This window comes from Drosophila innubila, chromosome X (genome assembly GCF_004354385.1).
Source record: "Drosophila innubila isolate TH190305 chromosome X, UK_Dinn_1.0, whole genome shotgun sequence".
In the NCBI taxonomy this organism is placed as follows: Eukaryota; Metazoa; Arthropoda; class Insecta; order Diptera; family Drosophilidae; genus Drosophila; species Drosophila innubila.
Genome location: NC_047626.1, coordinates 17,026,131 through 17,052,015, shown reverse-complemented (window position 1 = coordinate 17,052,015; position 25,885 = coordinate 17,026,131). Strand labels below are relative to the sequence as shown.

Below are 25,885 nucleotides of genomic sequence, written 5' to 3'. Positions count from 1 at the left end.
GTATATGTGAGACACACACATTAAAGGAAAACAAAAACAGGACTAAGTATAAAAAAGGCGCCTAGGCTTAAAATCTAAGAGCTGTTGACATTGTAAGGCTTAGTTCAATTAACAATAATAATGAGAGTATTTTGTGTATGCATTGCTTTAGCAGACAGTGTGACGCACTCTCACTTGCCCCCGCGTTGAACAGACACACGCACACACACATACACACACAATGCACTGTCCGTCCACGCACACACACTGGTGTGCGTATGCGTGTGCTTTGCGTGTGTGTTTGTGTGTTAAGTAGAAGGAAAGCATGTAATGTACCGCTAGCTGTTAGCTTTAGCATCTTTTTTTTCTAAAAGTAAACATTTTCCGTTCCTTTGCGCATTGTTATAAAATAAAACAGAATTGCTGACAATAAATGAAAATAAAACATATAAAAATAATAATATTGAATGTTGACAGCAGAATGAAGAGGCAACTACTATCTAATATATACATGTATATGTACTATATGTAGACGTGTTGTCTAATATTCATTTGTATGTATAAATATGTATAAACTAAATGTGAACGTGAATGTAATCTATTTTTGTTAGCTTCCATGGGAAATTTTGTTTTAAATATTTACCCTACACTTACAAATTATTAACCATTTGTTAGCAATTGCTGCAGATAGCAGATATACATAAAAAAATATTTAAAAATATAAATTTAAGTTAATCATATAAGTAAATGTCTTAAAAAAAATTAAAAGTGGGCGAGGGGGCAGCGTGCTTGCAGCTGACAGACAATCAAAGCTCAAAGATACTAAAAGAAAGGAAAATAAGAATAAATTCAACATAAAATAATTCAAATGAATATTAGCAAATTTATAATATGTATGTTTATAACAATTAATAAACAATTTAAACTGTTTGCGCTGCAAGATCTAACGAAAATGGAAAATACAATTTAAATTAAACAATCACAAAAATTGTCATTAAATTTATTAAAAAAAAAATATTGTGTATTAGTTATACAACAATATTTATACATACATAAATTATATATGCATTATAATAGAATCGTAAGCAAATTGTACAATATTTATTAATGACAACAAATAATGGAACAAGACAAACCTAAAGAAAAAACACAAATAAACAACAGACAAAAAAATAAATAAAAACATATATTAAATATACTATAAAAAATTAAAATGCAAAATAAAATTTAAACAAGATAAACATGCATTTTTCAATTAAAACATTTCTTTCAACAGGATTAAATTGGAAACTACACGTAAGTAATTGAGGTACTTGCGTTTTTTATACTGTTTTGAATCATATTTCCATTAATTTGACACAGCATCATTATAAAATTTAACTAAAACAGTTCTCCAAGAATCATTGCAAACATGCTTTGATATAAAAGTTGCTGTAAAATGGCGCTGGCGATGTTTTTATGGTAAGTAATATATGTTTTTTTTTATCCAATTGAAGCACGATCGCAAAAAAACCATTCAATTTCCAACCTCTTGGATGGAACCGTCCAAAAACCCACTGCAATTGTTGAAAATATTTAAAGGTAAACACATTGTGGTTTCTTTTTATATGTCACTTTTCCGCGTTTATTATTTTTGCCTGTACGAGCACGTACTTCATTTTTGTATGTATTGAATCTGTATGTATGCATTGTATTTAATCGTATATGTATATTAACACCTTTAATGGCTAAACTTAAATTAGTTATTACAGCTAGAGGACCTTAATTACAAACTGCTTTTTGACTTTTCAATTTCAACTTAAAACTATGACGCAAAAAAAAATGCCTTAACTCGGTTTCATTACTAATCCTTTATTTTATTTTATTTTTTCATTCTTAGTTATGTTTTTATTTTGTTTTGTTTTTCCATCAACTATCAAAAGCTGCACGCTGCGCTGCAGCTTTACATTAAAAATTAAATGGGAACAAAAAGGGAGAAAAAAAATTAAAGAGGATTACGTACAAATACGTATGCACATTTCTGTGTCTGTGCTGGTGTGGGTGTGTGCGAGTGTGTGTATGTATGTAAGGGTTGTTTCTACTATCATTTATTTTAAAATTAATTAAATTAATTAAATTGTAAATCATTAAGAAGAAAAGTCCATATAATAAGCGTTTCCATTTGTTTTCACTATATCTTTTTTATGTCGTTTTTTATGTGTGTGTGTGTGTGTGCGGCTGTGTTAGTGTGAATGCATGTACTATACATGTGAGACGCAAAAAAATGAATATATATTTTTATATTTCTCCTATGATTTTTGGATGCATTTTCAAATACATTTTTAACTTATGTACGATTACAACTAATTAATATGCAATCTAAAAGGATACACTATTTAAAAAACTCAAAAAAATTAGTTAAAGTAAAGTCCTGAAATTGTATAACATTGTATCGGCTATAGCTATGTTTTCTCGTTGTTGTTGTGGTTGTTTATGTTGTATTTATTGTTAAATGTTGTCCATATGTGTTGTGTGTTGTCCTGTTTCCTGGATCGGAAGAGTCTGCGACAATATTCAATGAAATCAGCATGTGAATAAGTGAATGTTCTTGAATGAATGATTGGCCTAATAGTTGAATTCCTCTTTCTTCTCCGAATCGCTGCGCAAATCATTCATGAGGGGCTCAAAGCATGATTTCGGTATCATGGTGCCGACAATCTTTTCGCTCTCGGTTGTCTTCATGCGTATCACCTGCATCTTGCTATTGGATCGCGTATTCAATATGTGTTCCACGCGTCCCCAAACCGATAACACCGAACCGGCCAACACATGATACAAACGTTGACGTAAGCCAACCTATATAAAAAAAGGCAAATTTAATTAAAAAAGGTCGTGAAAAACATGTAGAGTGTCTTCAACGTACCTCACAATCATTGCCCAGACTGACATTGCGACAGTTGCCATTCCAATAGGCATGGGAACAAGTATGAACCGAGGCATCGTATTGCTCCGTCCAATGCGGTTCAGCCTCCTCGCTGCTCACCTTGCGATACTTCTTCTCCAGTTCGGCGAGTGATTCGTGGCGCACCTGTAGGCCTGTATTGGGCCTGTAGATCTGACACATGATCTCCTTTTTGCTGCGCGACTTCTTCTTCTGCGCCTTGCTGCTGTCCGCATCCGTCGAGCCAGAGGAGCCACGCGTCGACTGCTGTTCAATGACAACCACCAGAATTGCGGTGCGTTTCTGATTTCGCAGATGATGCGATGTATAGAAACCCTCGTGTTCATTAAACAGATCAGCATACCTGCAATTAATTATCAATATAATTAAAATAATTACCATCTTTTGTATCTGATTTTAATTCAACACTCACTTATCAATGGCTTCCTGCCATATCATGCCACGTTCCACACGGACTGTGTGCAGCTCTGTGGGTGCCACGCCTGTGGCATGCTTCCGCATGAAGCGCACCAAACGCACCCGAGTCACGTTTTCGCCAGCCGCACCCAAATCTGTGAAACAAGAGTTAAGGAATTCAATTGAGATTAGTTAATACAAGCAATTACAAATCAAGGAATATCCAATTTACCATAATGTCGCAATGTGCAAGTGTCCTAACATTATAATTTGTGTTGCAACTATTATAATTTGAGGCTTACAATTTTTTTTTTTAATCTTGCCAAAAATTTACATTTTTACTTTTAAAACAATTGGGAAAGGCTATAGTCGAGTTCCCGACCTTAGTATATCCGTTACATATTTCAATATATATAAAAGTACCTTAAAGAAATTACTACCAAATATAAAGTACTGCATACTTTTAGGTGATTGTATTGAAAAAATAACTTTATTAATAACTTTGGTTAGCTATTACTTCCGTTCTACTTGTCCGATCTTGCTGCAGTTAAGTGAGATTATAGATAATATTAATAGATAACGTTATGTTTGAGGATGAAAGTTTGTTATCTCTATCTCTTACAGTCGGATGGTCAAGAATATATAAACTTTATAGGGTCAGAGATGTCTCCTTCTCCCTGTTACATACACTTCAACGAACACAATATACCCTTTTACTTATTTATTACTAGTTCAAATTTTACTCAGACTTTAATCTTTCATAACTTATCCGAACTCGACTGATTTATATCTAACTCGATTCTATATTGAATTATAGTTATTTACTACAAATAAAATGGTTCTTTACAGTTTTTTAAGTATTAATTTCAGATCAGATCGATTTCAGCGACAATTAAAAAGAAAGAAATAAAAAGTTTTTGTTGATTAGCTTATCCATGAATTGATGAACTCACCCACAATGCCGAGATCGAATCGACCGCCACGTTTGGCCTGATTAATGATCGCTGTCATGGTGTCGGTGAAGTACTTGAAGAGACGATTCTGCAGATCGACGGGACAGCCGAGAATGCGATTGAGAAACTTGGATATGTTGTTGTAGTCCTTGTCCAGGCTGAGCACACCCGGATGACTCTCGCTGTTGACAATGATGCCCACACCGACCAAAGCGCCGGCAATGTCCTTGAAGAACTCACCACTGTAATCGGTGGGCGGCGGCACCAGAGGCGTCTCATAGCCCATTATTGTGCGCATGACCGTCTCGAGGGCCTGTCTGCCGTACTTGTTATCGATGTTGAACTGCGACAGATCACGAGTCTCGGTGGCGCGACGATCACCGTGCGTCAAGGCGCCAAGCGATTCGAGACGCTTGGCAACAGTGGATGCGAATCTCCGTTCACCGGCCAGATCCGATATGAGGAATATGTATTCGGGGGCATTCACTTGATTGGAACGATGTGTACGTCCAAATTGCTGTATGGCCCGATCGGCTGACCACGGCAACTCCAATGTGATGTGGACGCGTCGTCGCTGGTTGAAGACACGACGATCGCTCTGGAGCGAGATACCACTGGATGCAGCCTCCGAGATGATGGCCACATCCTTTTGTCCGTCCATGAAACGTTGCTTCTCCGTTATGTTGAGCGTCTCGAGCGGCACATCGGATTCGGTGCGTGATTCATATTGAATGGAACCATCATCATTTTGGACGACACGACCACGTCGTCCGGTCATCTCGGCCACGTTATCGGGTCCGCCCAGCTCATCGATCAGCTGATCGAGCGTATTGGGCGGCAATCGTGAGCCAATACGTTCAATTCTACGCAATAGCTCCTCCTTCATGGTGCACGCACGCTCGATGGCATCCTTTGGCGGTGGTCCATAGTTCAGCTTGACGCCATTGACGCCAATGGGCGTGACGGTGCCCTTCATTTCCTGTTTCTTTTGCAACAGATCCTGGATCTTGTCCTGTGTCGACAGCTGCTGCGACTTGCGACTTTTTGCGGCATTCAACGCAGCCGCCACTGTTGCTGACATGGACAGACTGCTGCTGCTGCTACTGGTCGCTATCGTTGCTGCTGTTGCTGTTGTTGTGGCCGTGGGTTCCTTCTTAACCTTTGACTCCTTCTTGACCGCCTTCTTTTTGGTCTTCTTTTGTGTCTTTTTGGTGCCACTGCTGCTCGACTTTTTGCTGCGCGCATTCACCCAGGGATCGATGTCGCTGTCGCTGCCACTGAAGAATGGATTGAAATCGGAGCTGGCATCGCTGGCAACACTGTGACGATCACTGTCCCCATCATGTTTGTCCTCATCGTCATCATCGTCATCATCATCGTTGTCATCGTCATCATCGTCATTATCCTCATTGGCATCATCGCTGTCAGCTGCATCATCGCTATTGCTGTTGTTATCGAAATCGCCGCCCGATGTGTGAGCTGCCTCCTCATCGCTGTCACTAAATTGCCACGATCCACTGCGTTTCATCTTCTTCTTCGATTTACCCCCACTGTTCGCTCCACCCTTACGCTTGCTGCGACTGTTGTTGTTGTTATTGTTGTTGTTGTTCAGCGATTGCGGCTCCGTCTTCACCGCCGGCGTCTCGTCGTAGAGTCCCAGAATGCGATTGATGCGATTCCGATCGGGCGCAGGAAAGTGACGCTCCACAAACGATTGGAAGACACCTCTGCAAAAGAAATACAAGATTAACAGATGTTTAGAAATTGAAAGTTATTTGGTATTTCGTATTCCCTCTCTTTCTAACGCATGCAACCCACAAGACATGAAAGTTTCTCACTTTAAATTGTGCAGGGAGAGTAAAGAAACTTTTTACGATGCCTTTGTTTTTTAAAAATCTATTCTCAATTTTAATATAAAATTTAAATAATATGTGAAATAAAAGTAACGATAATGCAACTAAGTTTGCATCTGAATTTTACATAGGCGGAAAAAGCTATTATATGAAATTGAAAATTGCCCTTGTGAATTTCGAAAATGGAAAATTTTAAGACTTAAGTTTTCACTTTTAATCAACTCCTTATATCGTAATTAGTATAAAACAACACTTTAAATTTGTTTCCGAGACCTTTCATTTTTCTGTAAAAAATCATGTCAAATCGGACAAAAATTTTGACTTGTAAAGTTGCTATGTCGAAGGCTCGACCAACTTCAAACTTTCATAACTTTGTCAAACCTGGACCGATTTTTAAGCGGAATGTCATTTTGATCTTGGTTTGGCCTCTTTAATCATTCTGCATTTAAATTTAATTAATTTTGTAAAAAAAATTATTTTCCTCTAGATCATGGGTTCGATGCTAAGGGTCCCCCCTTTGAAATTTCGAAAATTGAAAATTTTAAATCTCAAGTTTTTATTTTTAATCGACTCCTTATATCGTAATTAGTATAAAACAACACTTTAAATTTGTTTCCGAGACCTTTCATTTTTCTGTAAAAAATCATGTCAAATCGGACAAAAATTTTGACTTGTAAAGTTGCTATGTCGAAGGCTCGACCAACTTCAAACTTTCATAACTTTGTCAAACCTGGACCGATTTTCAAGCGGAATGTCATTTTGAGCTTGGTTTGGCCTCTTTTATCATTCTGCATTCAAATTTAATTAATTTTGTAAAAAAAATTATTTTTCTCTAGATCATGGGTTCGATGCTAAGGGTCCCCCCTTTGGAATTTTGAAAATTGAAAATTTTAAATCTCAAGTTTTTACTTTTAATCGACTCCTTATATCGTAATTAGTATAAAACAACACTTTAAATTTGTTTCCGAGACCTTTCATTTTTCTGTAAAAAATCATGTCAAATCGGACAAAAATTTTGACTTGTAAAGCTGCTAGGTCAGAGGTTCGACCAACTTCAAACTTTCATAACTTTGTCAAACCGGGACCAATCTTCAAACGGAATACCATTTTGATCTTGGTTTGGCCTCTTTAATCATTCTGCATTTAAATTTAATTAATATTGTAAAAAAAATTATTTTCCTCTAGATCATGGGTTCGATGCTAAGGGTCCCCCCTTTGAAATTTTGAAAATTGAAAATTTTAAATCTCAAGTTTTTACTTTAAATCGACTCCTTATATCGTAATTAGTATAAAACAACACTTTAAATTTGTTTCCGAGACCTTTCATTTTTCTGTAAAAAATCATGTCAAATCGGACAAAAATTTTAACTTGTAAAGTTGCTAAGTCGAAGGTACGACCAACTTCAAACTTTCATAATTTTGTCAAACCTGGACCGATCTTCAAACGGAATACCATTTTGATATTGATTTGGCCTTTATATTCATTCTACATAAAAGCTTAAATAATTTTGTTTAATATTTTTTTACTTTTGATCTTGATATCGAGTTATACTTAAATCCTCATTGAAAATTTTGAAAATTAACAATTTTATCCAATATCATTAATTTTATCACTATTGTTGAAACATAAAAATTTACGAAAACAAAGTTTTAAACTAAAAATCGATCGAAATATTTGCGAAACCTGATTATATCTCTATAAGAAACGAGTTACACTTGTATTATAAATAAAGCAATTCTTATCAAACTCACTTGGCTGTGGACACAAAGTCGGTGAGTTCGCCATCATCACGCTCGAGCTGATCGAGAGTTCGTGCCTCGCCGGTGGATTGCAGACCAATGACAACACATTTGCCATATTTGATAGACTCGCGGGCAACGAGCACCGCATGGTTGACCTTTGCAGCAATGCAAAGGTACTTGAAGAAACGCTGATGCGATGACCAAAACTGTCCCCACATTGTCTTCTTCATGCGACTCTCGGCATCGATGAGTTCAGCGGCCTCCGTGAACTTTTGCATGGCCTCCACCCAGAGTTCCACAGATTGATCGTAGATCTTGCGAAATTCCTTGGTCAGCGGAACCTCCTCGATTTTAAAGCTGACGCCCTTAAAGCTCAGCTGGCGGGCAATGTACATTCCTCGCAGTTTCATGTCCATCGCAACGATTTCCATGGCGCCAACGCCGCTGTAAAAAGTAAAGAAAAATGAATACAAATAAATACATACAGAGTTCTGCATGCGATTGTTTTGACCAAATTCAAACTTACCGTCTCTCCACAGCGGTGATAAAGTCCGCGAAACTGCCAAAAGCCGTACCCTGACCCCATAGGCCCAAACGCACCATATAGGCCATATTCTTTGGCTCAGATGCGCCCGTTGCAGAAGCATAAACAACACGCGCTTTGGGCAACTTCTGCTGCAGCTCGAGCACCGTTTGGCCAGTTTTAGTCGGTTTGCCGGAACCCACAGGGCACAGATTCTTCGCCTTGTGACACTCATCGAATATGATGAGACCCTCAAAGTCCTCGCCGCACCATTGCAACAGCTGACGGAACCTGGAGCGATACTTTCCCGTCTTGTTGTTCGATTCGCCAATCAATGCCGAGTATGTGCTGAAGATCACGCCACGTTTGCAGTTGTTATTCACATCTGAGCTGATCTTGGCATATTTGAACTGCAGCAAAAAGAAAGTTCCAAAAAATTATACTTGACTCGTTTTCCAGTGCTATTCGATATTTGATTCTTATGCCATTGAACATATTCAATCGAAACTTGCATATTCATTAACTGTAAGCAATTATCTATGTAATTTTTTGAACAATTAATTGTGTCAATATGATTATTGCCTAAGTAATGCATTCTAGACTATTTAATTTCAATTATTAAAGAAACTACAGAAGGAATTACCTTAACTATTTCAATATCAAACCTTAGTGTAATTAAATTAAAAAAAAAAATAATTTTCTGCAATGATTTTCATTTTTCTTGGTATTAAATTAATCATCATTTGAGGATTATTCATTTTTTAGAAGTAAAATATGCATAATTACTTGATCATAATCACTTAAATAATTGAACATGTCAAGCATAATTACTCGAATAATTTAAATTTAAATTATTTTCGCCGCCCTAATGAGTGACATATGTATCATTACTATATAGAATATAGTTACTCAAAGAATTAAGCTTGTCGAGTATAAATACTAAGGTAATTTAACTTGTCAAGTACAATTATTCAATTATTACAGTTCAATTATTAAGTTAAAATCAAAATGAACAATTAATTAAATAAAATCTACATTTCTTCAGAATTACTCAAGTAATTAAGCGTGTAAGGCACAATTACTTGATAAATTCAAGAGCTTTAAGATGTAGCGCACCTTATTGAGGGCATGGACATCGATGCGTGTTGCTCCAATGTCGCTGAGATCACGTTCGGCATCGTATTTGAGATCATTGGACACGGATATCCAGAGGGCCTTCTTGCGACCCTTTAGATAGTTCTCATAGATGATGCCCGCAATGGTGCGACCCTTGCCAACACCAGCGCCATCGCCAATGAGGAAGCCGGCACGACTGCCATCGGGCAGGAGATGATCATGCGCCTGCGATGCATACGTGATGGACTCCAATTGAAGAGCACTCAGCTGACCGCTGTTGATCGTTTCGGCGGGTATCGATAACTTGTAGTACACATCGCATGGCTCCACAGAACTGAGCGAGGCTGTCTCCACCACCGCATCTGGATGCTTCTTGCCCAGTTTTACTGTAAATGTAGAGACCAATAAAAAGATTTAAGAGAGTTCCGAGTTTGTCTTAAGGGGTGGAAGGAGTTAAGACTTACGCTTTGCTGGCCAATAATCGGCATATGTCTCGGCCACTCCCATCTCCTCGTAGTCAACCTCATCCTCCTCCTGTTGCACATAGACAGCCGCAGAGGCAGCTGCTGCAGCTGCCGCCGCCGCCGCTGCAGATGCTGCATTTCCACCAGCACCGGCAACATTTTGCAACTGCTGCTGCGGCTGTGGCATGCGAATCGGTTGCATAAAGAGCTGCGTCATCACATGATTGGGAATGCCGCTGGTTAAATACTCTGGATTCAAGGCAATCAACTTTTGCAATTTATCCAGCATCATTGTGTTCACCTTCATGCCACCACTACCGCCACCTCCGCCGCCTCCGCCGCCTCCACCGCCAGTGGCTGCTGCAGCTGGTGCGCCCATTCCTGCACCACCGACAGCTGCAGCTGCTGATGTGGTGCTGTTGGCCTTAAGCAAGTTGTTGGCGGTGCTAACGGCTGCGGGTGGCTTGTATTGTACCCTTAAGGGCGTGGCAGGTCGCGCATAGCCCACTGTAAGATAAGTTGTGTAGGTATTGTGATTTTGTTGTTGTATTGTGTTTATTGTGGTGGTGTGTGTAAATAGAGCGAAACAGTTGCAATGCAGAAAGACAGACGGAGAAGAGGCGAAAAAGAAATAGAAAATATTGATGTGATTAGTAGGTTTAAAAGCTAAATTTCAAATCAAAAAGGGCATCTAAGTAAAAAACAAATTCGAATCTAGAATCCTAAATAATAGTCAAGTTCCATAAAACTTGTAAACAAATTTTCGAATATATTTATGCATCATCCATATAGGAAAATATGGAGACTCTAAGAAACAGCATCAACAAAGGACTGAAAATATTGAAGACTGAAGCAAATGATACCAACAATAGTAGGTATCAATATAAATAGATCCAAAACGTTTTTATTTTATTTATAAAGACTCCAGCGATTTGAAATAAAATTATCAAACATATACATCATTGCGAATCGTCAGTGGATAGATAAAATGTCGGGACGGAGTAGCTTGAGGGACACCAAGAAACCACATCATAAATGGTGGAAATGAATCCCTACCAGAGTCGGTTTTCTAGGGCTTATAGATGCGCTTGTGTTTCTTCTTGTGATCAGAGTGATATTTCGAGTTGGAAGGAAATGCTAAACGCAACATCGAAATCAACGAATTCCGATCGTATTCGCTGAGTTCGTTTCGATGACTTTCGCGTCTTGACAGATTAGAAGTGCAGTCATCGCAGAAGATTTTATCATTCGGCGCTATCGCGATTTCGCTAATGGGCACAGGGGGAAATGTTTGATTTTGATAGATAAATCTGACGTCCTTGCCGTGAATTCCTTTTGAGTGCATCATCGTCCCCACACTGCTACTGGGATTAGAGCTATTGATGGATCGTAGCAGAGATGAGAGACGTTTGCGTAAAAATGTCACATCTACAGGGGAATCACGATATTCAGCGGGGTAGCACTCCCCTTCCTCCTTAATCAGTTCTTTCGGCCGTTTTTTATGCTTGCGTTGTGACTTTGCGCACTGTTTTTCCGAATCCTTGCTGCTCTTCTGCTCATCTTTGTTGACGTTATACTCTTGCTTCTTCTGCTTAGCCTGGTTTTTAACCGATTCACATTCCCAATCCTTAATAATCTGCTCAGACGAAGTCCTATGGGGACTCTGAGCAAATGGACGGAGTTTCTCCAAGCGACGCATAACCTTGTGCACCAGACGATCGTGTCCTTTCTTGGTGTAACGCAACCTTGGCATCAATTCCCCCATAATCGCATTCTCCAGTTTATCATACGCCCGTGAGTACATTGAATAAAATTGATCCATTACCATATTAACTTGATGGGATAACAAAAACTGCAAATCTGCGGTAGTCACGGTGACTTGATCCGGTGTACTCGCAGAAAAATCCATTTCACTATTGGAAGTGTTGCTCATCTTGAATTTACAATATTATATAATTTTGTTTTTTTATTTTTTTTTTAGCAGAAGTTTCTGTAAAACTTGTGTTGTGTTTGTGTTTCTGAGATATAATAAAATGGAAAATGCCAAGGTGTACAAATACACTCTGGAATGGCCTACTACAACTGTAGAAATGTCAAAACGACTTGGGATATATTTGAACGAATTTTCTAAGATTTTTGCGTCAGAAGAAACAACAGAAACAGTCGCTGTTAACTTAACACACACATGTTAATATAATCGGCGACTTACAAACTCACCAAATACTCGCACACCCACACACATACATACATACTTACAGTGGCTCTCAGCTCGTTTGACCCACTACAGTTTTTTTCTATCCAGAAATGTAATACAATAGAAAACCAAGCAAAAATTGTTTGTTGGTTTACAATGTAAACTTTACATTGCTGCGACAGCTCTGAATTATTTGTTATTGTTTAATTCAGTTAATGCATTTGTCAAAAATAAAATATAATAATTAGCTCAATTTTACACTTTAACAAATATGTTTTAATTTTATTTATATTTGATTTCCATAAGAAGAACAATTTTTGTATTTAGTAGTAAGGTCAAATTAGTTAAGAGCCACTGTACAGACACGCATTTACAGAGTGTTGCCAGACTGTCGCAGTCAGTGCAGTATAAGATTAGAAATAAACACACTCGCATACAATCACAGACACACCTCTACAACTATAGAAATGCACAGAGATTTATGGAGAGTGAGAGAATAAGAATTTTAACGGTTACTTAAAAGCATACTCTTGGTTGTTACCAACATTACAAGACTTACTCTGCGCCAATAAAGACGCGGCCATATTGAAATTGGCAGCAGAGGCGGCTGATGTTGAGGCGCCTCCACCAACTCCACCTCCACCGCCAGCAAAGAAGTTAATGTTGTTATTGTTATTATTGTTGCTGCTGCTGCTGTTGTTGCTGCTGCTGCTGGTGGTGGTGGCGGTGGCGGGATTGCTGGTGTTTGGTGCATTGCCCCCTTTGGAGGCGACATAGGCGGCAAGACTCATGAGGTCGTTGGTGCTCAGACTGTTGAGATAGTTGCCGGCACCGCTGCTCAAATAGGCGCTGGCAGCACTAAAACTGGCAGCGTTGCCAATGCCGCTGCTGATGCCACTTATGCTGCCAGGGTTACCACTAGTTGAGCTAATCCTTGATGTGGCGGTCGGCAAAGCTGTGTTTGTTGTTGTGCTCGCGTTGCCCAGAGCGGCAGCTGCAATCCCAAACGCCCATAGGGGGCAGTGGAAGAGGAAGTAAAGCAAACGAAACAAAACAAAACGAAAGAGCAAAGGAACAACAACAAAAATACAAAAGCAATATAGAGTATTTAAGAGATAGAGAGAGAGAGATTGGAGAGCAATTGGATTTCAATATTCAGACGATTAGAGAGAAGAAAGAGAAAGAAGAGAACAAGAACACAGCGGTATTAGTTAGAGTTGAGTTTTCTTTCATTTCTTCTGTCTGTCTGTCTGCCTGTCATATCTACGTGGGTGTGTGTGTTGCATGAGTGAGTATGCATGATAGGTTTTTTTTCCTTTGGTCTGGTCACACTTACCCGACAATTTCTTTGGCATGTTGTTTAAGCTTTTATCAACGATCACTTTTGTTGTTGTCGTGGTTGGCAACGCGGTGAATTTGCCACCGGCTGTTGTTGGTTTTGCTGTATGCGTTACAATTGTTGGCCTCAGTGTTGCAATTGTGTTGTTGCTGCGGCTAATAATGCTGATATTGTTGTTGTTATTATTATTATTATTATTGTTGTTGCTTATGTTGCTCGCATTGCCGTTGTTGCTAAGCAACAACGATGTTGGCTTGTTGCTATTTACTTTACTTATATTGTTGTTGCTATTTATATTATTGTTATTATTATTATTACTGTTGTTGTTATTCAATTTAATAAGCGTTTCGCTAATATTACTGCTGCTTGCCCCACTGTTCGCCTGTTTTGCGGTGTTGATGCCAACACCACTGCGTATGTTTTGAGCGTAGGTAACTGCAGTGTTCAGATCACGACCACCACCTGCACAAAAAAAAAATAAAAAACAAAATACATATATTAACAACACCAATATGCATACAAACTATATATTAACTGTAACATTTAGAATAAGTTAATAATAATTAACTTTTCGATTTTATAAATAAATCAAAATCTATCTATCCGAAGAATCCTGTATTCCTTAATTTGTCTATAAACTCAATATCGATACTAAAGATAACGATATACATATCAGAGAGCTGCATTGGGTATGTTCGAGTATGATCGAACATGTGTGCAGAAAATTCAACCAAATCAACTCAACCACTCGGGCGCAGCGTGTTCGATCAGGTTCCGCGCGTCTCTGTTTACGATCGAGTATCGAGCGTGATTGTTTGTTTACGAACTACTCAACCGGATTGAGGTTCGTTTGTGACGAAACCCAAAGCCACGTTTTGGTTTGGGTATGCTTCGAACTTGGGTAGGTATGGGTATGGGTGTGAAAACATGTGTCGGTTTTGGGTATCTAAATGGGTATGGGTATGGGTATGCGAATGAGTGTCGGCGTTTGGGCATGCAATCAGGTATGGGTATGGGTATGAGCATGGGTATCGGTTTTGGGTATCTAAATGGGTATGGGTATGGGTATGAGCTTGAGTGCCTGTGCTTAACAAGAGTGCGACAGAGCGCGCAATAGCGAGCACGCGCGGCGTTTACTTTTACACTAAAATGTGTATGTGAAAGAAATAGTATGTATTGTACAGGTCTAAGAAAAGATAAAATTTTACTTTTGCTTGAATAAGTATAACTTTTAGGATTAGGTAAATAAAATTTACAACTATAGTTTCGTCAATAATTTTAAATAAACCTTAAAATTAACTTCTAGAAATAAGTTAATAATTATTAGTTTCCTTCGTTTAATTTACTTAAAAAATGCAGTCAGTAAAATACTTTAAGCATAAGTTTATTTTAAAAAAGCAAAAATAATATTTATTAATAATAACACGTTTTTTTTTTTATTATTTTCAAAATAAAGCAGTTCATATATTTTCAATTATTATTTCTTTGTCATAAATTTATTTTGCCATTCAATAATAATTTTAATACCAACTAACTAACAAGAGTACAAAAAAAAAACATACGCGTATGTATTCGCTTGCAAGCCTGCATAACCAAACGCAGGCAACCATGCGCACGGCCATACTCATACCCATACCCATACCCATTTAGATACCCAAAACCAATACCCATGCTCACACCCATACCCATACCTGATTGCATACCCAAAAGCCGACACTCATTCGCATACCCATACCCATACCCATTTAGATACCCAAAACCAATACCCTTGCTCATACCCATACCCAAACCTGATCGTTTGAACAAAATGAGTAAGCATCAAATCAAGTCAGCCTGCCGGTTCGGTCAATGCTCGTGGTTGAACAAAAACAAACAAACACAAACGGTCATGAACACAAACTGGCAATGTGTTCGAACTGAGCGAACGAGCCGAGCGCTCAGTTCGAACGGTCCGCTCCTGTCGCTTAACCAAAGCAAAAAAATCATAACGGGTTCGAGTCAATGTTTGAGTATGATCGAACATTTCATACCCGTTGCAGTTCTCTGATACATATACTCCCAGAAATGTATTCATCTATGTTTGGATCAACCCTTCGAACCCTAATCCAATGGATCAGCTATGGATGGACGTTAAGAGAGAAGTCAGAGATGCTAGGGACAAAAACTGATAGACAATTACGTGTATAGCAAGAAGAAGAAAATATTTGGTAGAATATTTGAAAATCCATATGCCACGCTTTTATAGGATTTATAGACTCCAGATATGTCAAAATCCAGAAAACTGTTAGGGCTTCATCATATTAAATGTGCGGACCAAAAAATTGTTAAAACCATAAATTGTTAAAACTGATGTAGGAATCGGCGATCCATTATTTTCTATCTTTGTTCTTATTTTTTGGCACAGTTGAATTTCGACTTAACACAAGAAAGCTTATATTGTAAAGGATAAGGATATGCATTATTTTTGGATATAAATAAAATTCACTTTTAACCGAACAGAGTCTAATGAATATTATAGATGTATTTTTTTTTAAGTAACGGGTATGATGATATTAAGTGGAATATTTGTAACCAAGTGGAATCTAGTCAAGACATTATGTGTCAGCTAAGAGAATGCTATTTCAAAGATGTTGGGCTCAAGTTGTGTCTCCCTATTTGTATTATAATTTCTCAAGTTGCAATTTATGTCCAAAAGACAGTTGCACATGCCAACAAATCGATTCGTTTCCGTTGTTGTTTCAATTGCACTCCCGCCCCACTCCCACTCCTTCCACCAATTGCAACTGTTGTTTCAACTTGCTTGCTTGCAACGCTATCTACCTTATGTGTAGACCCAACTACCCCTCCCCACTGGCCCTTATTAAGTACATAATCAGTACATAATTAGCATATGCTTGTCGTAATGTGTATGCATAACTGCAAGCTCATGCATATGCAACAACAACAACAGGAAAGTCGGGGGAGAGGGGAAGATACCTGTCTTTTACCTACTGTCGAGGGTGCAGCTCAAGATGCCGCTTGTCGTGGGTTGGTCACCAAACAACCCCCACGGTTGACAAGTGGACAGCCCCTATTTGTCACTGCTTGTGACATTGAAATGAAAATTGAGTCGCATTGACTCCGCCGAGAACGGTTTATTATTTATATCTCAATTCCTTTAATGACTACATAAATAGAAGTTGTAAACTATACATACATAGTTGGACAGTTGTGGGAATAAACAATATCATTCTACTAATATTTGCAATTTTTATAACCATAAACAATGTTTCTAGATACAAAGCGGGCGACATAAGAGGAAGTTGTTGAAGTTGAGAATTTAAAATATTGATTTCACTTTGAAAAGAACAAATTTGTAGGAAAGTTATGCAGACATTTTCTGTATACATAAGTAAATTTGATTTTATTTGATTAGTTAATAAATTTCGAGCAAAAGGTTTTTATTCTGTACATTTCATTTTTCAAATTTGTATTTAAAAAATTTAGATGTTTTTGTTATACATGAAATACGCTTCATTTTAGCATCGATAGTAATTATTATTTTTATCTTTCATCAGTATCTCATTTCTATAAATAAATTTATCTTTAAACAGTAAATGTCACAGATAGTTCTTCCAGCGTAAAATAATGATTCCACTATCCAATTCTATTTTTTTTTTTAAATAAGTTATAAATGAATCAACCTTTATGATAAAGATGTTATATACACATAATAGAAACTATCGTCTGTATAGTTATCAAGTATTTAACTTTAAAGTTTAAAGCAGTTCAGCCACCAGAGATATTCGACTGTTAATATTGAGATTGAATTTGTGGAATTGTACACAAATAAGCTGTGTTGTTGTTGTTGTTGTTATGCTCATTTATAATAGATGGTTAATTAATGTTTCACAGGGCCTGTGGCAGCTGCCTCTTGGCCCTGCTTGATATGCATTGAGGAGAGCATCAATAATAATGCATTGAATCGAATTGCATTAAATTACAAACGACTTCGCTAATGATGACGCACTGGACGACGATACAATTCGACTGTACAATTACATATACAAATATATATATATATGTAAATGGATGAAATACAAGTACATATATTTGTATAGATACCTGCTATATTTGGGAGTATATCTAACACATATATACTACAACTGATGTGGCTTAAGGTGCATCTCGAATTTGCGTCACAGCTCGATTTCATTTATATATATCTATATATTATTTATATATATATATATATTTTCATATGTACTGTGTGGTCTTATAGATATGATAGATAGGCATATGTGCATGGATGGATAGTGTGCTGTGCGTACGAGTATTTTGTCTAAATGCACATAGACCATATCAAGCTCATCGAATGCAATCACAATGCAAATATGAACATCTACCTCTAATCTGCATCTCTCACTCTCCTCTGCCACAACCATATGTGTGCGTGTGTACTAATTCTTTGCATTCCCTCTTGTGTGGTTATGGTTCTTAAAGCCGAATATGGTATTTCATTATTGTTTCATTTGAATTTTCAAAATAACATGAGAATACCCTTACTATAAATCAACTAATTAATCAAAAACATATTCTTGTCAATAATTTTAATACAATACCAAATAAGTTCTAAAGAATTGTTTTCTAAATTTTATCTTTAAACTTCTAGTAGCAGTATATTGTAATACACTTTAAATACAGTTAATCTAAACTCTGTTTACAATATTTTTAAATTGTAGTACATGAAATCAAGACTCACTGATGTATTCATAATTAATTAACGAATTCGACTCAATTAACGTTTAGTGCACTCACAATATTCGTTTGAAGTTAAATTTGCAGTGTCTGTCGTACCCAACTGGACACAAGTTATTACAGGTCTTCAAAACTTTCGTTCTCTCTGGAGATTAAAAGCGGCAAGTGAATAAGTTTCGGACTCAAATGAACTTAGGGGGAGGAAATGTAGTTGCTATCTTTGCACATGCAACAGAAAAGTTGCAACAACAAAAAGTAGAAAGAAACCAGAAGGGAAAACTGACTGTATTCGACTAGCAGATACTCTTTCTAAACAAATCGGAAATTTAACTTTGAAATACGATAGTATCTAAATTCAAAAACCCATTAAGTCGATAAATTAGTCTCCACTCTATCGATAGTATACATATGTACATATTATCAATCAATAAGAGTAAACATTTTTACACATATAAGTAGATAATCATGTATCGATAGCTATCGATAGTAATGCTCTACTTTATATCACCACAAAATTTACTTAGCGTAAGCTTATTCGTCTAGCAAATAGTATTTCTCTACACACATAAAGAAATCCACTTAAAAATCTAATAGTATCTAAGGTCTAAAATCAATGTAGACGAATGTTTCGATAGTTTTTCTTAACAGTATCGACAGTATAAGGATACATACTATCGTAAAAAATAAGAGTAAAAACCTATCAGCATATTTTATAACTCTTGTGTAAGAAAAGCTAAACTATCGATGGTTATGTGTTACTTGATATTACCACAACTTTAATATACTCTCCTTTCGGATGAAAGAACTATTTAAGTTCGTAGTCAAACATTTTGTATGTGAGCTCCCAGTTTGGGTAGGACTTACAGTTAGTGCAAGTTTTGCGCTTCACAGTCAATGTATGTATGTACATAGATAGTATAAGTAGACTTACCGGGCACTTCTATTTGATCTGGATCTTCATCATCATCAAAATCAGAGCCAGAATCATCATCATCAAAGCCGGCGTCGTCGTCGCCGTCTAAAAAGGTTTTACGCTTTTTCGATGTCTGCAAATAAATTTGAACAAGTTGATTAATTGATGAATAAATAAATGCAAATTAATTATAAATCAATTAAGTAAACACAGTTTCTCACACTGTCAGGGAGACACAACCACGAGACTCTCACAGCTGTGACACAATATAATGCTCACAAAATAACGGGAAATACCCGCCAAAAAAAAAAAAAAAAAACAAATGAGGCACAACAAAAAAAATGTAGCACACTTTTGAGCGCTTTCAATTGCACACAAAGAGAGCACGACAGAGTCAGAAAGAGAGAAAGAGAGCGCATCGCAGTTGTTTAGAAAAAACGGCACAAAAAGCACGAGCCAAGAGAAAAAAAATTGCGATGAGAGCACAGAAAATGTGGGGAAAAAAACGCAGCGAAATGTTGAGAACAGTCAGAGAACTCACAGTCGACGTCGAGCTGGATCAGCTACGGTCAGTTCAGGTTGCACCACTTGACGCTTGACACTTTCCACCTTCCACAGTTTCACTATATCACTGCTGCTGTTGCAATTGCGACTGTTCCTGCGCTCGTGTTGGAGGCAACTACGCTGTGCCGACTCCGTACTCCGTGTCTCTGGCCAGGTCCGGGTCCGGGTCCGGGCACAACACAACGAAACGAAAATTTCGAGGCAAAAGCGCTTGCAGTTTTGTTTTTCGGTGGCGACGTGTGCACAACCCTATCCAAAACCCTAATTCCAAAAACAGCCCAACTTCTCTCTCCCTTTCTCACATTCTTCATCACCTTCCCCCTCACCACACCCTTTCTCCCATGCCACTGCTGTGTCAAACACCCCTTTTAGTCAAATTGTACGCTGGGGGGCCGTGGGTGGTTGGCCCAACTTTTGAACGGTCAGGAACGGGCAACCACCATTTGAATAACAACATTCAACTGGCACTGACTGCACAGTGGTTCAAGAAACACCTTTCCTTATTTAATCCAAATAACGATATTGATATTTCGACCAATTTTAATTATTATTTATGTTGAAAGTTCTATAAATATTTCAGGTACATAATAATAACTTTAATTGTTTATAATTTAATAAACTGAACGTTATTTTAGACAATGACTATGATGATCTCTCGTTAAATATTAAAATAAATCGCAATTAAAACTTATATCACAATTCGAAATACATTCAAAAAAACAGTATTAAATTTAATAATATTTAAAAGATATACTTACAGCGATACCGATTATTATGCTTATAATACAATTCAATAAAACGCGAATAATACTGTTCAATTTTTATGGTATTTTTAAGGATGATACAAAAAAAACTTTTCATACTTTTAGCATAGTGCTCATCACTGAAATATACTGCTTATCCATATAAAAAAAACAGTGTCAAACATGAAATTTATAACGATTTTTTTTATTGAAACTAAGAATTATCTGCATAAAATCGATAGTTTAACATGTTCGTTGTCATTATGTGTCCATATATAAGCTTTGACAACGGGTCAACGAACCTTGACCACTGTGCCACATAGCTCGAGAAAGGGTTGAATGTTATATTCCACCTTACAGTCACACACGGATACACACGCACACCAATAAAGCAAGTCAACGAAGCAGTCGAAAATGTTTGGCATGCAGAGATACCGAACACTACGAACGACGAACAGAAGAGAAACTACGTAGAATATGTGCAATGTGGCAACCCCCAGTGAACCATCCCCACCCCCACCCCCATCCCCATCCCCTTACCCAACACTCGCTACCCCCAAATGTGATGGTAAAACAAAAGGATTGCCTGGTTAACTAACAGCGGGCCTATATGATGGTAATGATGGTAGAGTGAGTGAGGGAGAGGGGTGCAAGCTCATGTTCCGATAAGAGGATGACAGGACGATGGGACGACAGGACGAGGCATATACAAAGCGGCAATTAGAGCAAGATAGCAAGCAGCAACAGCGTTAACTGGTTGCCTGCCTGAATGTCTGCCTGGTTGGTTGGTTGGTTGGAAATTCCCACTGCCGCCTGGCCCCATGGATAGAGATAAATCAATGACGGAACTTGGAACTTTCGGAGCCCAACAACGGAGGCACAACAACTACACATAGTTCTGCGCAGCACATTGAACCAAGCAGCAAATGTGCCAAATGTTTGCGTCAACCGACACATAATTGCACCTACCCCTCCTAGAGTTATCCACACACTTCTACCAGCTACAGTAAACGCATGCACTGTGCGCCGATTCTATAACGGGAAGAGCAACCATGGATCCCCAACAAAAACAACTTCAAACCGATCATCAGATTATATACCCAAAAAAAAATTGCGAAAAAAACTGAAAAGTCAATCATGTAAATCGAAGGCTCATTTAAAGCTCAATGATCTTGTAATTATGTACGTAGATAAATCGGTAACAATATCAATGATTCGTAACAACAAAGTTATAAATATCCAAAAGCTACAAAATATAAATATAATTTTTTTAGTGTATTTATAAGCATAAATTTATTCTTGCATTCAAATTATTTACCTGTTGTCGAATTATCGATAATGTATACGTTTTTCAAATCTATTTCAATTTACTTAAAGAGCTATTGCTTAAGAACAAAAGCTCAACTCCAATAGAAAAAGCTCAACAATATAAATTAGCTTGATTTCAAACAAATAAAAAAACTGTTTACATATAAAATAAATTTTTACAGGTTCCAGTGTCCTTAAAAGGTTGACCAATACTTGAAGTGTGACAGAATTGCATGATAAATATCAAGTGCTTCATAGGTGAAATAGTCGCGAAAATGTATTATAATTTTTATTTGTTTAGGAAATTTAAAGTCTAATCTCATAAAAAAAAATGATAAAATGTTTTACAACTAAAAAAATCAAAGGTTTTATGTTCTTGTAATACACGACTATTTACTCAGCACTAAAAATAATAACTATTTAATATTTAAATTTGCGCACGCTTAAACGGAATTCTGCAGATACATATATCACATGGGTGCATAAAGTGTTAAGTTGAGAGCTCATTTAAAGCTGAATGATCTCGGAGCTAAAGCTTTACAGTTTTTAAAAAAAATTGCTGAAAAAAGCTCTCTTTAAAGTTATTCTTTTATTGAATTACAGTTGAGTAGAGTGAGACTTTTCGCATTTCTAAAGAACAACTCCAATAAATGCTTGAAAAGAGCTTAACATTTCCCGAAAGCCAATTAACATATCCTGTTATCCTGCTATTATCCCTACTATTGTTGTCCACAGCCTCCCCCTCCCTCTCTCTCTCTCTCTCTCTGTTCCCCGCTCACTCTTTGCACCCACATTTTTGTGAGTTTCTGACACACAAAATAAAACCAAAACGAATGACCTTGCAAACCAAGCGAATGCTAAATATTTTGCACACAAAAACATATGTTTTTATCACATGTGGATGTGTTAATTTTTGCATGTGTATGTGTATGTGTGTGTGTGTGTGTGTTTTTATCTGTGTGAGTAAAGGAAATACATCAACACGTTGTTGCCTTTGCCAAAAATGGGAGAAAAAGTCCAAAAGAATGAGGACAATGGAGTGGAGGAGGAGGAGTAGGACAGAGAGAGAAGTCTTTTAAGGGTTGCAAGCCCAACTAAAACGAAAATAAAAACGAAAACAAAAAATGACGGATAAATGTGTAACAAAAACAAAGCCGAAAATTAAGCAAAAGTAAAAGACCCACAAAAAAAACCAAAAAGAAATAAAAAAGAAATGTATTATAAGCCAACGTGTTCAAATTGAAGTAGATATTGAAATGTAATGAAACAAACAGTGCAAAATGCAAGCGCTGTGTGTATGCACTGTGCGAAGCTGGAATGGGAATTGGAGTGAGGGAGATGGGGAATAAGGAGAAGATGGGGAATGCAGTATCAACGCATGCGCTCAAAGTCAGCGAATGCAGTGAAATGAGAAAGACGGCGATAAATAAGCTTAAGGAACTGGGGAAATTGCAACAGCCACGACCACGACAACAACAACAATAACAACAACGGCAAAAGTGTGTGGGAGTGGCATCAACTACTGCTGCTGACGCCTATGCCTCTGCCGACGCATCTGCCTCTGCCTCAGCTGACGCTGCAGTTGCAGTTGCCAAATGTCAAAATTATTGCTCTTCAATCTCAACTTCGAGTTGCCAGTAAATACAGTGAAAGCATGCCAAGGACGAACAGTGTGAATGGTCAGTTATGGTTTGTGCATTTGCTAACCAGAATATTGCCATCAATAAATTTATGTCTTTGCTAAATTCAGCAACTTTTTTGATCAAATTTATTTATTTTTACATTTTATAGAAAATATTCACTTCTTTTATTATTGCAGCTACCATATATGAAATCCCACAAAAAAAACCTCTACACGATATAAAAGTCTAGTGACGAAAGCAATTTCTAGCCCCAAAATTTCTGATATCCAATTTTGTGACGAATAAAATTAAGTTTAATATAAAAATTTTAAATAAAAATATAAATTAATAAAGCAAAAAAATACTCGAAAATAGGCATTCTGCAGTGTCACAAAAAGGGTAAGCTTCTTTGTACATAAAAATTACATTTAAATAATTTTTATTAAATTTAAATAAATATCCCGAGCTGAAATCTTTATGCATTAGGGGAGCTAAGCAGCGAGAACTAGGAATTTATTTAAGATACATAGTTTTCTGGTGAAATATTCTTAGATTTTATCATAGATTCCGATTTGAGTGCACGCTTTTTAATCAAAAAAAAATGTACCCGTCCCAATGTACATTCATATGTTTATAAAATATAATGAGCAGAATAGAAGTTTGTAATTTATTGATAAAAATTAAATGTTAAATACGAAATATGAATTCTCTGAAAAGAAACGGAAAGAAGGGCGGGGAAAGGGGGAACGGCGGGTGTTCGGCGTGGTTTCTATGGCAACGGTCGCATGGTCTTAACCCTAACCTAGCACAAATTTGTTAACGTTTTTTCTTATAATCTGTGATGAAATATAATATAAATCTAGAAACTAGATGAAGAGTGGTCAGTAAAACGTGCGATTATTTCATGTGTTTAATAAAATTTTATGATAAATTAACAAAAGCAGAGAGAGAGAGAGAATGAAATAACAAAAAAGTGGTCAAATATGTAAACAAACAATGCAAATTAATTGTATCGTTTCTATGGCACAGCTGAGCAAATCTGAATGGAACTCTCTATAGCGTGCTCAGAGACGCATCTCTTCTTCGTTTCCACTTCCACTTCCTCTCCATTTGCCAATCCTCGTTGTGCCTTGTCACATTGAAATGTTTTTGTTTTTGCTCAAATTTTTTTTTTTTCTTTTCGGCTGCGGCGGCTCCACCATGTGGCTGGCTACGCACTGTACGGGTGCGAGGGAGACGGCTAGCGTATGCACACTCAGCTGCTTATTCTGCTGCTGCTTGTTGTTGTTGTCACTGCTGCGGCAGGCAGGCGGCCACTGGCCATTGATATTTGGCCATCAAATGTGGCGATTTAGTAAGCAACAAAGGAAATTCAAAAGTCATCATAGTATGCACCATGCAACAACAACAACAACAAAACGGAGAAAAAAAGAAAGAAATGATTGCAATATTGTCAAACTTACCATTTTGTATTGCCAGTTGTTTTTGTTATCGTTGTTGCTCCTCGTATCGCAATTTACTGTTGCTGCTATTCTTGTTGTTCTTGTTGTTGTTGTTGTCGTTTGTTGCGAACTTCGCTGACGACTGGCCGGAAGAGGAAGATCAGAGAACGCGCGCGTTTAGAAAACCAGGGGACGAAACGGAATGACGATGTCGACGACGGACTGTCGGTCGGGCGCTCTGTCGGTCACCAAAATGAATGTGGCAACGCACGCAGAGCTGAGCCGCTATTGAACAATTGTTCGTCTTCAAGCAACAACTCGTTACTGAGCTCTCCGTCTTTTGCTTTGCCTTTGCTTGTAGCTCCGCGCTTCAGTTGCGGCTGCGGCAGCGGCTCTGAGGCCCAACACGCGTTTTTTTTCCTGCTTTTTGGATTATTTCTTTTGTTTGTTTAACTTTTCTGCACTGGCATTGCCGTAAATCGCTACGAATGTTATTTGGTGGGCAGAAAAAACGTTGAAATTCGTAGCTAGAATCGATTGAATTTGCGTTCTTTTTGATTTTTGTTACGGCTGCTTGGCTGCAGTCACGCACACGCACAATAACAACAAAAAAGAGGAAGGAAACAAAAAAAATTAACAAGCCGAAAACACACGTAACATACGTTCGCAGCGCACGTCGCACGCTAATAAAATTATATTTATCGATAGATGTGCAAATGTGGAATACTAGGCGAAAATACTAGTTTGGTATTTGCAAAAATATGACAAAAATACTAATTCTTAGTCATTGAAATTATTGAAACGCATTAATACAGCTTGTGAAATGAATGAATAAATTAATATTTTAAAATCCGGATAGTAAGCCTTTAATGTTTCCATTATTTAAATGGTAAGTTATGAAAAAGTATTTAATACCCGCGTATGTTCCATATCGATATAAAGTAAGACCGCCTTTTTGTGTTATCATTGCCAGATAACCACAAATTCAGACATCAATTCATTAAGTATTTACGAATAAATATTGTAAAAATATCTAAATCTTGTACTCCATGAAA

General features: G+C 37.4%; 2 protein-coding genes across 2 annotated transcripts; both read right to left on the bottom strand.

Moving 5' to 3' along the window:
• Positions 1-1,579: 1,579 nt before the first annotated feature.
• Positions 1,580-25,511, bottom strand: LOC117793759 (protein strawberry notch). The gene is made up of 12 exons (XM_034634150.1): positions 25,493-25,511; positions 24,852-25,312; positions 19,170-19,284; positions 13,499-13,963; positions 9,969-10,475; positions 9,505-9,890; positions 8,392-8,798; positions 7,875-8,309; positions 4,270-5,996; positions 3,333-3,471; positions 2,882-3,263; positions 1,580-2,814 (listed from the first exon to the last, which is right to left on the bottom strand). The coding sequence occupies exons 2-12, from the start codon at positions 24,852-24,854 to the stop codon at positions 2,584-2,586; spliced, it is 4,797 nt and encodes a 1,598-aa protein (XP_034490041.1). The 5' UTR covers positions 24,855-25,312; positions 25,493-25,511; the 3' UTR covers positions 1,580-2,583.
• LOC117793761 lies at positions 10,845-11,922 on the bottom strand. Its single transcript, XM_034634152.1, has 2 exons — positions 10,921-11,922; positions 10,845-10,890 (listed from the first exon to the last, which is right to left on the bottom strand). The coding sequence occupies exon 1, from the start codon at positions 11,899-11,901 to the stop codon at positions 11,038-11,040; it is 864 nt and encodes a 287-aa protein (XP_034490043.1). The 5' UTR covers positions 11,902-11,922; the 3' UTR covers positions 10,845-10,890; positions 10,921-11,037.
• Positions 25,512-25,885: the final 374 nt, after the last annotated feature.

Bases quoted from the DNA above. Each gene is read 5' to 3' on its own strand.
- LOC117793761 (XM_034634152.1), bottom strand. From the start codon at position 11,901: ATGAGCAACACTTCCAATAGTGAAATGGATTTTTCTGCGAGTACACCG.
- LOC117793759 (XM_034634150.1), bottom strand. The intron at 8,799-9,504 runs GTGCGCTACATC...TTTTTGCTGCAG, and splicing joins ATGTCCATGCCCTCAATAAG to TTCAAATATGCCAAGATCAG. The intron at 3,264-3,332 runs GTGAGTGTTGAA...AATTAATTGCAG, and splicing joins TGGCAGGAAGCCATTGATAA to GTATGCTGATCTGTTTAATG.